The sequence below is a fragment of the Cibotium barometz genome, chromosome 42 (genome assembly GCF_041138505.1).
Source record: "Cibotium barometz isolate CiBa-2024 chromosome 42, ASM4113850v1, whole genome shotgun sequence".
Lineage (NCBI taxonomy): Eukaryota > Viridiplantae > Streptophyta > Polypodiopsida > Cyatheales > Cibotiaceae > Cibotium > Cibotium barometz.
In genome coordinates, this window is record NC_141087.1 from 23,203,657 (window position 1) to 23,217,175 (window position 13,519).

The window sequence follows — 13,519 nt, forward strand, 5'->3', positions numbered from 1 at the left end:
GATCACCAGAGTCCAACCCTCCTCCCACAGCAACACCAGCGCACACACATTAGGACCTCAATGGAAGGCTTCTTGGGCCCTTTTATTTGGCAGTTTAAGGGAGTCAAACCTTTTATCTTAAGAAGAAATGTTTTCTAATTAGAAGCTTCAAAACGGCTACTTTATTCGAATTTGAATTTTGGGGGGAAAATGGAATTTAAAATCTAGCGGATAAAACCATATCATGTAACATATCTATGGAAACATAGATCACAGATCTGTAATCTTCGCTCAAATCGGAGCTTGTATTTAGAAGTTATGGAGGTCCGAAAATTGTAAAATTGCCCCCCCCCCCCCCTTTTGGGAGAAAAAGTGCACCCTTTGACCACTCTTACACCTCTCTTAAAAACCCAACATTTCAGTCCACATGGCAACCCCCCATTTGGCTATTCCTTAATCACCTTGATTAGGCTTGGGCAAATTAAAGGGCCCAAGAAGACCCCATTCACTTCCTAATGATATGCAGGCTCTTCTAGTGGGAGCAAGCGTGTAAAGAAGACCCCACAATGCAGCCACCCCAAAGATCAAGACAGAGAGGCCAATGATGAGCACTTCGACTGGGTTGGTGAAAACATTCCTACATTGCGCAGCATCATAGGTAGCAAGACCCTATTACCAGGACAAGGTACCCTACCTACCCGGGAGGAACTTGATACACAGGTACCACAGCAACAGGAGGAGGAGGATTCAGACTATGAGAGAGACTAAGAGGAGGTTCCTGCAAGTGTGCGCAAGCGTAGAAAGTCAAGCTCTTCAAGCCAAGGAAGTCCCAACCTCGCCAACGCACTAACACAACATAGAGAGCTCCAAGGAGAAGGATGCGCCAAGGGCATAGGGCTCTACAAGAAATCAAGTTTTAGAGGAACACTGAGTTGCTGATAAGAAGAGCCCCTTTTGCTCGCACAGTGAAGGAGACTCTCTAACAATATAGAACAGAGTTTCGTGTGCAAGGGATTGCCCTTGAAGCATTGCAAGAAGCCTCCGAGGCTTACATTGTTGGGCTTTTTGAAGACACCAACCTCCATGCAATACATGCAAAGAGGATTACCATATCTGCCAAGGACATGCAACTAGCTCAGCGCATTCAAGGCGAGCGAGACACGATCTAGAGATCTTAGATGTTAACCTTTTTTTTGAAGCAACTCTTTTGTTTCAAACCCCCCTTTGTAACAAGCCTATCTGGCTTTCATTTGTAACCTTTTGATAATTAAAATTTTAAGTTTCTCTTACAATGTCTCGGTGTCATCATGTTTGTTTAACATGGAGTGTCTATCATGTGCCAGTTTGTCACCCAAGCCATCATAAATACTCCTGGAGGACTGAGGAAGGTGTGCCAGAATAGTGCGAATTTGGCCTCTGCAAGCATGTAGGCTCAAAATTCGCACTGTTCTGGCACTTCTTCCCTAGCCACTCAGGATCATTTCTGATGCATTTATAATGAAGTTGAGCACACTAATTGTGAGAAACAGTAGTTTATAAGATAAAAACACCTTTAATCATGTGTAAAAATATAGTGTTTATCATCCAATACATCAAAATTGCTCCTGGAGGACTGGGGAAGTTATGCCAGAACAGTGCGAATTTAGGCTCTACATCGGCGGTGCAGGCTCAAAATTTGCACTGTTCTGGCACTGCTCCCCCATCAACTCAGGATCATTTCTGATGCATTTATAATGAAGTTGAGCACACTAATTGTGAGAAATAGTAGTTTATAAGATAAAAACACCTTTAATCATGTGTAAAAATATAGTGTTTATCATCTAATGCATCAGAATTACTCATGGAGGATTGGGGAAGCTATGCCAGAACAGTGCGAATTTAGGCTCTGCCAACGGTGATGCAGGCTCAAAATTTGCACTGTTCTGACACTGCTCCCCCAGCCACTCAGGATCATTTCTGATGCATTTATAATGAAGTTGAGCACACTAATTATGAGAAATAGTAGTTTGTAAGATAAAAACACCTTTAATCATGTGTAAAAATATAGTGTTTATCATCTAATACATCAGAATTACTCCTGGAGGACTGAGGAAGCTATGCCAGAACAGTGCAAATTTAGGCTCTGCAGTGGCGGTGCAGGCTCAAAATTCGCACTGTTCTGGCACTACTCCCCCAGCCCACTGAGGATCATTTTTGATGCATTTATAATGAAGTTGAGTACACAAATTGTGAGAAATAATAGTTTATAAGATAAAAACAGCTTTAATCATGTGTAAAAATATAGTGTTTATCATCCAATGCATCAAAATTACTCCTGGAGGATTGGGGAAGCTATGCCAGAATAGTGCGAATTTAGGCTCTGCAGCGGCGGTGCAGGCTCAAAATTTGCACTATTATAGCACTGCTTCCCCAGCCACTCAGGATCATTTTTGATGCATTTATCATGAAGTTGAGTACACTAATTATGAGAATTAATAGTTTATAAGATAAAAACAGCTTTAATCATGTGTAAAATTACATTATTTGTCATCCAATGCATCAGAATTGCTCCTGGAGGGATGGGGAAGCTATGCCAGAACAATGCAAATTTGGGCTCTACAGCAACGGTGCAGGCTCAAAATTTGCACTATTCTGGCCTGAGATTCTAGCACTGCTCCCTCCCCCAGCCACTCAGAATCATTTTTGATGCATTTATAATCAAGTTGAGTACATTGATTATGAGAAACAATAATTTACAAGATAAAAATACCTTTAATCATGTGTAAAAATACATTTTTAATCATCCAATGCATCAGAATTGCTCCTGAAGGGCTAGGGAAGCTGTGCCAAAACAGTGCAAATTTGGTTTTTTCCCTCTATAGCAGCGGTGTAGGCTCAAAATTTGCACTGTTCTGGCACTACTCCCCAAGGCTCCCAAGGTCATTTCTGATGCATTCATAGAAACATTGATGGTACAAACTAGAAAAAACAATGATATACTTGATGAAAATAAGTTTGCAAAAATTGTATTGTATTCATAAATAAGAAATGATACATCATCTTTACAAAAGCTTTCTTACAATATTGAGCTTCCTTATCTTGTTATTGTTGGTGGGCAGAGTGTGCTCAAGGAGTGATTGGGCTATTTCTTGAGGATCCTCTGTGCCTATGCTTTTGGCTATACCTATACGAGAGCAAGAAGCTTACCCCTAAGTCCAAAACCAAAAACATCGAAGGCAAGGGATTTTTTAATCAGAACTATACATTTGGTGCTCTGTGCCATAGAGGCTACACAGAGCACCTTAGAGAGGGCTTTCAAAAAGAAGAGAGTGAAGGCAGATTGAGGGGTGTAGTCCCTGTGGATAATGGCGATGCCATCCACACGAAGTCGACCAAGATAGTACGCCAACGCAGCATCATGTCCATGGACCTTGGCTTGGTCTCTGCTCTGCCGCCGCCTCTCCCAGCAAATGCGTCAATTTCAACCACCCTCTGCAATCAAAGAAAAAATCAAAATATTTTCCTATACATAATTACAAATGTTTCTAGGTTGTAAAAGGTCGATTATTACCTCTTGCTCAATGTCTTCTTTTGCCAAAGTGCTGGTGGGGACAGAGAGGTCAATCGAGGACTTAGCTTCATCCTTTTTTGGTGCTTTGGTCTCCTCCATTATCCCAGTAGTATCCTTTTCAGCCTCTAGCTTGTCTTGTAAGGTTGTGAATTCCTCCTCTGGAACTAGGGCTTGCTCCGCGGTCTCAACCACAGTTTCCTTGACCAAAGAAACTGTCTCTACTCCCCCAGGCTCCCAGGGTCATTTCTGATGCATTCACAGAAACATTGATGGTACAAACTAGAAAAAACAATGATATACTTGATGAAAATAAGTTTGTAAAAATTGTATTATATTCATAATAAGAAATGATACATCATCTTTACAAAAGCTTTCTTACAATATTGAGCTTCCTTCTCTTGTTATTGGGCGGAGTGTGCTCAAGGAGTGATTGGACTATTTCTTGAGGATCCTCTATGCCTATGCTTTTGGCTATACCTATACGAGCACCCCTAAATCCAGAACCAAAAACATCATTCAGGCAAGGGATTTTTTAATCAAAACTATACATTTGGTGCTCTGTGCCATAGAGGCTACACAGAGTACCTTAGAGAGGGCTTTCAAAAAGAAGAGAGTGAAGGCAAATTGAGGGGGGGTGTATTCCCTGTGGATAATAGCGATGCCATCCACCACAGGAAGTTGACCAAGATAGTGCACCAACGTAGCATCATGTCCATGGACCTTGGCTTGGTCTCTGCTGCTGCCGTGACGTATTTGCCTCTCCCAGCAAATACGTCAATTTCAACCACCCTCTGCAATCAAAGGAAAAATCAAAATATTTTCCTATACATAATTACAAATGTTTCTAGGTTGTAAAAGGTCGATTATTACCTCTTGCTCAATGTCTTCTTTTGCCAAAGTACTGGTGGGGGTAGAGAGGTCAATCGAGGACTTAGCCTCATCCTTTTTTGGTGCTTTGGTCTCCTCCATTACCCCAGCAGTATCCTTTTTAGCCTCTAGCTTGTCTTCTTGTAAGGTTGTGAATTCCTCCTCTAGAACTAGGGCTTGCTCCGCGGTCTCAACCACAGTTTCCTTGACCAAAGCAACTGTCTCTGCGATAGATTCTCCAAGGGGTAATATAGCACTATCTAGGTGAGGACTGAGGTTGGACGTATCAAGGTCCACCTCACATCATGTGCATATAATGCCCAAGCCTCGCCCAAGCATTCATCCATTCTCAAGGTCATGAAGAAATAAGTATTCTTCACCTTCCACCACAATGGTGCTCAAGAGATTGATCTCAAGCTCTGGCAGCACCTTGCTCTCCTCGTGTGGGGAAGATGGCCCCGCATCTTCTACTACAGTGGGCTGTTCAGCTATAGATTGTGCACCCTCTGGAAAGTACTTTGATGCAAGCTACTCTCCTACACTAGCACTCATTCCTACTACCTTCACTTCCTTGTCATCCCTCAAATACCCTGCCAACTGCAATGCAGGCATCTCTACCTCCTCATCCGAATTCTCATTGAGGAACGCAAAAGTGGCGAGCCACGAGAGGAATCTAGTTCCTAAATTGCCCTTCCCCAACCTCTTCACCTCCTGCTTATTGAAGGCACAATAAGCTCCTACGCGGGGATGCAGATGTCGATGAAGCGTTCAAGGTGCTGGATGTAGGGACAGGCATATTATTGAATGTACATAAGCAGCTCAACAGGCACCCATCGATCATTGGGGCAATGGGAAAAGGAGATAGAGTGGGGACTCGGGAGCCAATTATTGCTCCATGTATGCAATCTGCGTCTCATAATGTTGGGACGCAAGGGCGAGCGACTTTTCAAAGTCGTCTTCACGAGAGAACATGACAAAGAGCTTGCTCTTGCCCACCCACGGGGTGGTGGAGAGGAACTCACAGAAGTTGTCAAAGTGGGTAGCCATGTGAATGCAAAGAGATAGTGTGAGCTCGTGCTTGGTTTCTATCGCGTGAAAATGAGAAAGAAGGCACCTTTGGCTATTTATAGTTAAAATTTAAAGTTTGGCCTTTTCACACTAGACCGCTAGACAAAAAAATTACAGTTTGCAAAAATATTAAGATTTCAATTAAATAAAGATTGGTTAAAAAAGAGCCTGCTACAAAATTACAAGCATGTCATCTAATCTAAAATTGTTATAATGTCTTCATTTTTTGCCCCTCTTGTGACATTTACTTCATGTTGATCTCCATCTCCTTGTTGACTTGAAAGCTTGTCATTGCCTTCACCTTGATCCTGAAACTCTTGCCCCTCACGTGCATCAAAACAGAGGCTATTTTCCCATATACTTAGTTCATCTTCAAGCTCTTCCACATGCCTACTATGTGTTGGTAGGGCTATGCACCTTGCTCTGCTGAAAATTCAAGGTCCCCCATTTGCCATGATTCTAAGACCATGGTTGTCCCCTCCTTACACTTCCCAATCTGTAAAAATATAGAAAGTGGCACAATAACCAGAAAGTGTAAGGGTTAACTCTAGACATGCAGTGGAATCAGGTATACCTTTCTTCATCAACTTGAAACTTGACTCTTCCACATTGTCAAAGCCCATGATGCTAAAGTGTTGATGCAGGTCTGTTAGGCTCCAATGCTTGCTTGCCTGCCACTCACTCAATCCATCCATTTTGCATCATCACAGCTACCTCAATAGGCATAATTTCTTCTTCTGAGGCTTGAAGTGGGATCCATGTCCCGTGCTTTTGCATCCATCTTTGGTAGTGCAAACGCATGTACAAAATAGAGCGTGCCTTCAAGAACCTGAAAGACACTGTAGAATCTACTACATTGCACTTGTACACATCACCTTGATGTGACCCCTCATTAACCTCCCAACCCTCTCCTAGTAATCCTTGAATGAGGTCAGACCGTACCTCCTTACAAATATACATTATTTTTGTTTGGTGCATTGGCATGGAATTGAACATGTACACAAAAACATGTAAAAGACAAAACCAATTTAGCCCTACTGACCTAGATGCCTTTGAAAACTTGAGTGATCTCTTGATATCACTTACCATCTTAAAGTTTAAGCATAAGATGGTCCAAGCATCAGGTTTGGGCCATTCGAGATTGTTAAGAGGGATCTCTTCTAGCTTGCCAAATAAACCTGGTTTTTTATCTACAATTAAATATGAGTGAGAAAAGAAAAAGATATTGTTCTATACAAGATCACTTGGGCTTTGAGATACAAACATTGCCTCTCCAATGGATGCATGCATAGCATAGAAAACTCCAGTGAGGCTTTGGAGTGGTTGTTCCTCAACATAATTAGAGGGGAAAATATCTGCAGATAGACATAAGAAAATGGAGAATCATAAGAAAATTTGAAACAAAAAATCCAATATTAGCATGTTGTTAAAGCTGTGTTTATGTTACACTGACAATTTGAAGGAAACCTTGGTCGTTGGCCTTGAATGTGCAGGTCTCCAAGGGTATACACATGTTGCACTATGGCAACCAGTCCTTCCTTCTTAGTATGCTTGAAGCCTTGTAGCCGCCCCTACCAATGATGTAGCATATTCCCCAGTTGACGCACTCGATGTGGTCCCTTAGAGCTTGGCTGCATGTAGACCCAAGCCCCAATCCTGAATCTTGTTGGAGCCCAAACTCCATTCTCATCTCTTGTGTTATGCAGCACAAGCTCTTCCACCTTCTCCCTAGGACTTCTCACATTACTGGAAGAGGCCATGGTGGTAAGAAAAGAGAAGAAGGGAAAAGAAAAGCTTGTTTTACAACAGAAGAGTGGGGAGGAGAGAAAGTTCGGGGTTTTCAGTGCAGTAATGGAAAGCTTAAAAGAAGGTTAGAGTTTGAGAACAGGTTTCCTAAACCTAGAGTAGACTAAAGAGGGATAGAGTTTCTGCAGTAATGGAGAGGGAGGGAGCTTGAGAGAGAGAGGGAGAGAGGGAGATTGAGAGGGAGGGAGCTTGAGAAGGAGGGAGAGCTTGAGAGGGATGGAGTTTCTACAGCAATGGAGAGCTTAGAAAAGGAAGAAAGAGGGAGAGGGAGCTTGAGACTGAGGGAGCTTGACAAGGAGGGAGAGCTTGAGAGGTATGGAGTTTTTGCAGCAATGGAGAGCTTAGAAGAGGAAGAAAGAGGTTCAAAATGAGCTTTCCAAACCTAGAGTATGTTGGGGGGAAGTTTGAGAGGGAAAACACACTTTTGGGAAAAAAAATTCAAAATTTTTAATTTTTAGGGTTTTTCATCTACGCGATTCTAGGTGGGGGGACTCTCAGTTTGGGCCCAAGAGGTAGAGGGACAAGAGTAGTAATTAGGCCCCATTAGCAAACCAAAGCCTAGGCCCCCTAGGGTCAAAGAAGTCAAAAAAGTGCACCCAGTCCTCTTCCTATTGGTCCATTCCTAATCAAAAGTTAATCCAAGAGGCCCTCTTTGGGTCCAAAAAATTCCTAATGATCCCCAACAGAGGAATATGAGTCATCATCAAAAGAAACAGCTGAAATAGCTGGCCTAGCAACCTTGCTAGGAACAGTCCTCTCATTAGAAGAATTTGTATCCATGGGTTCCTTTTGTATAGAGCTTATAAAACCATCAACATAAAAAAACCATGTGTTATAAATTTGTGTGCCACTAAACCATTTTGGAATAGGAACCCTAGTACCTACATTGAGCTGACCATTAATGTGTACATATGAGACAGCTTTAGAGTAAATTTGTTGAGCTATATTATAACTTTAATATAAAAATCTAACAAGAATTCTAAATTCATAGCTGTTACAAGACAAAAATTCATTGCTCAGAACACTTTTTTGAGGGCAAGGACTTTACAAAATTAACATACTTGAAGTAGCTTCAAAATTTACAAAATTCAAAATCCCCATTAACTGAGCGATATACCATCAACATCCCAATCGAGATCTACCAAGGTCTTTGGCTCTAGTCGTTTTTGAATCTTCCTATTGTTTACCTTGAATTGCGCTCTGCTAATATCCTCACCTCCCATGATATTGAGGTGCTCTCTAATATTTAGGAGGCTCCAATGTCTACTTGCACCTACAACTTCCACTACACCACTGGGCAACCGAACGCATATGTCAAGAGGCAAAACAACTTGTTCATCTGCCTGCATTGGGACCCAACAACTATTCTTTTTCATCCATCGCTCGTAATAGAAGCGTATGTGTAGTGCGGCACAAGCTTTGAGATACCAAAATGAGACACTAGATTCTACTATATTGCACTTAGTACCTTCTTGCACACAAACATGGTAGGTGTTTGTGAAAAACAAAATTGATCGAACATCTTGGCAAAAAGATGTATTGGGCATACCCAACTAAGACCCACAGATCGAGAGGGCTTTGCAAACTTCAAAGACCCTTGTATATCACAAAGCATCTTTGATTTCATGACCATTACAGTCCAAGCATCTAGAATTGGCCATTCTACAGATGTAGGGGTGGAGATGTGATTATCTGTAGCTTACCAAAACCACCGTCCTGCTTTGACACCAGATAGGAGTGCCGGAAAAAGAAGACCTTTTTCTTAAGAAGTTCTACACTTGTTTTACAAGAAAACCTTGCCTCACCAATGTCATGCAATGCTTGAAATGTTTCGGGGTAAGGCTTTCCAATGGCTACTCCTCTACCATTTTTGAAGGAAAAATATCTGCAAACAAGAAATAAGTTCACTTAGATTAAAACATCTCTGTCATAAAATCTCACATGCCTCTTTCTACCCGCGATACTTACAATTACATGGAAATCAAGTTTGTTGGCGGAAGATGGATATCTCGTGCTGTGTAAACATGTTGTACCATGGCCACTAGTTTTCCATTGCTTGCCTTCTTGAAGCCTTATAAACGACCTTTCCAGTGGTGCTCCAGTACATTTCGCTGTCGAATTCGGTGAGGCCCGATTGCAGCAGCAGGCTGTAGATAAACCTAACCGCTCTTACAAAATGCCTCTCCCACCCAAGCACCATCATCGTCCTTCTTGTTGTGTAGGGATATCTCCTCAATCTCGTCTTTTGGTCTTCTTAGTGCGGCCATATCTTCTTGGAAGCTAGAGTAGAAAGGTTAGGGTCAGAGTAAAAAGGAAAGAGATCAAAGATGATGTGCAGACTAGGGTTTTACGAGAGCCTTGAAGATGAAAGAGATGGAGCTCCGAGAAGGGAGGGAGATTAAGATGGAGAAGAAAGTTTAGGGTTTCGGGCTTTGATGGTTTTATTAGGGTTGGAAAAATGAGATAGAGATGGAAGAGAAAGGAAGGAAGAGAAAGGGAAAGCAGACTTGAAAATGAAATTTTTAACTACAATGAAATTTGAGATGGGTTTTTGGGGAAAAAAGTGAGTTTTGGGGGGATCTCAAAAATTTCAAAATTTTAAGGATTTTTAAGCCACGAAAATGGTGGGACCATACCTACCCTAAACCCCCTACTTTTAAAAGGGACAAGTGTAATTATTAGTACTAAAAACCTAGTCCCCTCCCGACAGCCTCGTCTCCCTCCCTATATTCAAAGGAGACCAAATGTGTACAATCCTCTATTCCTATTGGTCCGTTGCTAATTAATTTCATTAGTAAAAGGCCCAAAATATGTTCAAATGCCCCCTAATGACTATGTCTTGGGAAGATCCCAAGAGTGTGGCCAATCGGCATGCACTAACATACATCCTGCCTGGCATAGTGTTAAGTCTATACAAGCTATCTCCTAACCATCCAGTGTCTAAACTGGGGATTGGTGGTGGGTGCACCTGAGTGTTGTGTGCACAATGGGCTACTCCTCATAGTGCCAAGTCTATATAAGCTGTCTCCTAACCATTCAATGTCTAAATTTACGAGATTGATGGGTGCATGGGTAGTACTGAATATAATGGGCTTCTCCTCATAGTGCCAAGTCTATATAAGATGTCTCCTAACCATCCAGTGTCTAAACTAGTGACTGGTGGGTGCCCAGGTGCTCAACACAATGGGCTACTTCCTCGCTTACTTCTCATATAGAGGGAATGACAAAATAGAACAACCCATCACCCACCAAAGCACCACCCCCATAGTGATATTGACTAGGGTAGGGCATTGATTTCCAACATTCTTCTTCTTCTTCTCCCTCTCCCTCTCCCTCTCCCTCTCTCTCTCTCTCTCTCTCTCTCTCTCTCTCTTTCTCTCTCAATTCATCCCATTGAGGAGGGGTAGTGGGGGCACAATGATTGAGTTCCTCCTGCTCCCAAGTTGTTCCACCTCAAGCCTCAAGGGTGGTAGCCCCAAGTAGCCCGTGGAAAAAATGAGGGTCATGCATGACTCACAAGAGAAGATTAATTAACCAATGAGGGAGGGTATGGAATTACCATAGAGAATAAGATTCTTGTTTTTTCTTTTTTCTTAAAATTCTACCTACATTTATTTCATTGCCGTCTAAAAGTGCTCAACTTGCCAAATTTAAAAAATTCTGGTCCTACGTTCATGTCAGTCATGGGGATTGTGGCGGGTTGGGGCGCTAAGCAGAGCATAATGCGTACACCCAAAGCATCGTGGTTTTGAGATCTTTGTGACATCATTCATCCGCCTTTGATTTCGATGTGGTTGAGGGCGATGGAGACAATGCAAATTCACGCAAACAGAGGTACATGCATTTGCTCGAGCACAGTACGTCCATCCACCACCTTCTTGTTCAAAACCTAAGCAATCATGTTTTGTCAGAGCACTGTACGTCCACCTTGCAAGCCTCCATGTGCGTTTCTTAGAGCAGCACAGTGCATAGAAAGAAGAGCTAGCGCCGTTTGTGATCGGCTGCAGCTCTCCGGTACAGTATTGCGTGCGGGAATGGGCTGCGAGGAGCTGCGTATGGGGATCATTTGAAACCTGAGAGAGTGCGCCAGAGAGAGAGAGAGAGACAGAGAGAGAGAGAGAGAGAGAGAGAGAGAGAGAGCTTGCTTCCTTCTGCCGCAGTTACTGCATATTCAAGATGGAACTAAGTTTTGCAGAGACGCTAGTGATCGTGCAGTTTGCTGTCGCAACATGGCAAGTGCTTCAGCTCACTCCCATCGCTCTCTTCTTACGGGCATTGTATCTGCGGTTTGTCTACGCGAAAGTGGCGAGCATGTTTGGGCTTCAGTCCATCTACCTCACTAGATGGCCGTCCCATGAGAGGATCGTTGTTGATCCAGAAACGATGGTGCAGCAACGAAGAAAGATCCGCTTCAATGCATGCCCCATCGTTCATGCGCCGACCACTATTACGTTCTCTCAGTATTCCGCTTATCCCATGGCCAGTTCTAGATTGCTTCTGCAGGACTCCACAGTACTGCTATCGGATGATCACCTTAATGAAGATGATCAGCTTACTGAAGATGATCAGCTTAACGAGTTCTACAGCTTCCACTGTACATGGCTAAACAAAAAGCTCAGATTTAGCAGGCGCAGGGATGATACTGACACTGATGCCTACTTCATCACCTGTGAAAATGGGTGGAGAAAGCATACATTCTATGTTCCAGACTTCCCTCAAAGGATATGGCACGATATACATGGCTACTTTTCCAAAGAGTGCATCACTTTGAAGAACACATTCAAGCTAGTTGCAGAGATAGAGTGTGCTGAAGTGTGCAGCTACCTTGAAGTCCTCAACAGTCTCATAGTGAAAGGGCAATGCATGAGGATGCAGGAGAATCCTTCCACATTCATACCCAAGCCGGCAGCGCATGAGACGAAGCTGTTAGGGTCTCTTAATCTTCTGGGATTATACGGGCAACTGCACAACTGGAGCTTGCCGTCCATTGCAGCAATAACATTGATCTCGAGCTTTCTGCAGTTTTTTGAGTCGGCTAGGGATCGCTTGTACGCAGCAACGCATGAGGTGATCATAGCTTGCCTGCGCCTGCTAGTTGACAATCTGCTGCCCTTGAAGGGGAGGGCGTTTGTGTACTCCTTGAGCGATTGGATACCCAATTTGCAGCCCTGCAATGATGTCCAAATGCGCGAGGTTAGGGGTAAGGGGCTGCATTTCTTCAGCCATGGCAACGTCGAGTGTGGCGAGCTTCTCAAGGTTGATAAAGCCATGGAGGCCTTTGAGAAAGCAGAAAACAGCTACAAGATTAAGGTTAATGCTGTGCAGATTAATGGCAAATCACGCTTGATTGGTGGGTTTGGTAATGATTTGACAATTAATCCCGATGTGACTGCATTGGACAACCGTGTTGCTCAGCACATATGCCACTTTGGTGCAGGTGCTCTAGATTACTGTAGAGGAAGTGTAGTTCACTTGAAAAGTCTCAAAGATTCTGTCAAATGTCCATACACTGGATCCAATCATAAGATAGTCATCTGGGAGTCCACAAAGAAGGTAGTAGTTGGCCATGCCACACATTAAAGTACTCTATTGCTATTGTCCATCTTATCTTTTAATCATGTAGAAATCACTCTTTCAATAAAATAAAACAATTTCCCCAACCTGTCAAAATAAGGAGAGATATTTGGCTTTGTCGGTTTTTCTTTCAAAAATCTGAAAATTTATCGGTTTTTATACTAAAATTCCCCATATCTTGGCCCTTGATTTCAAGGCAAGCAAAAATTTGAATAGTTTTTTTTTTGGAAATGTAGCCATGAAAAATACACTAGATACAGCTAAAAGTTCACGTATTGATTGATTATTGTGCCTTGTGAGGGTGATTTATCACTTACACTTGTATCTTCTTGAAGTAATTCTTTGAATAACTATTATATGGCTTATTGTTAGAGTGGAGATCAAAGTAATAATACACACATGATAGACGTAGCAAGCAAGGAGAGATAGATGGAAGCACAACACTCAAAGTAGATTGATAAGAATGAGTGAAGTATGATAAGGTCAGTTACACACACTCATAAGAGTGTATACATGCGTTCATAGAGAAAAAACCTCTTGAAGAGGGGAAAAGTGCCTCGGCCCATCATTAGCCTACATCCACACATCACTACCATATAAATGGCTATAAATCCCCCCTATAATGATGATGTGAACATGTACATGGATTTTGTGTGGCTAATCAATCCTCAAATG

At 42.5% G+C, this 13,519-nt stretch overlaps 1 protein-coding gene across 1 annotated transcript; it reads left to right on the plus strand.

Annotated features, from left to right (window-relative positions):
- Positions 1–11,446: 11,446 nt before the first annotated feature.
- Positions 11,447–12,850, plus strand: LOC147614276 (uncharacterized). The gene has a single exon (XM_086780496.1). It carries the CDS (start codon positions 11,447–11,449, stop codon positions 12,848–12,850), a length of 1,404 nt encoding a protein of 467 aa, XP_086636622.1.
- The last annotated feature ends 669 nt before the right edge of the window (positions 12,851–13,519 follow it).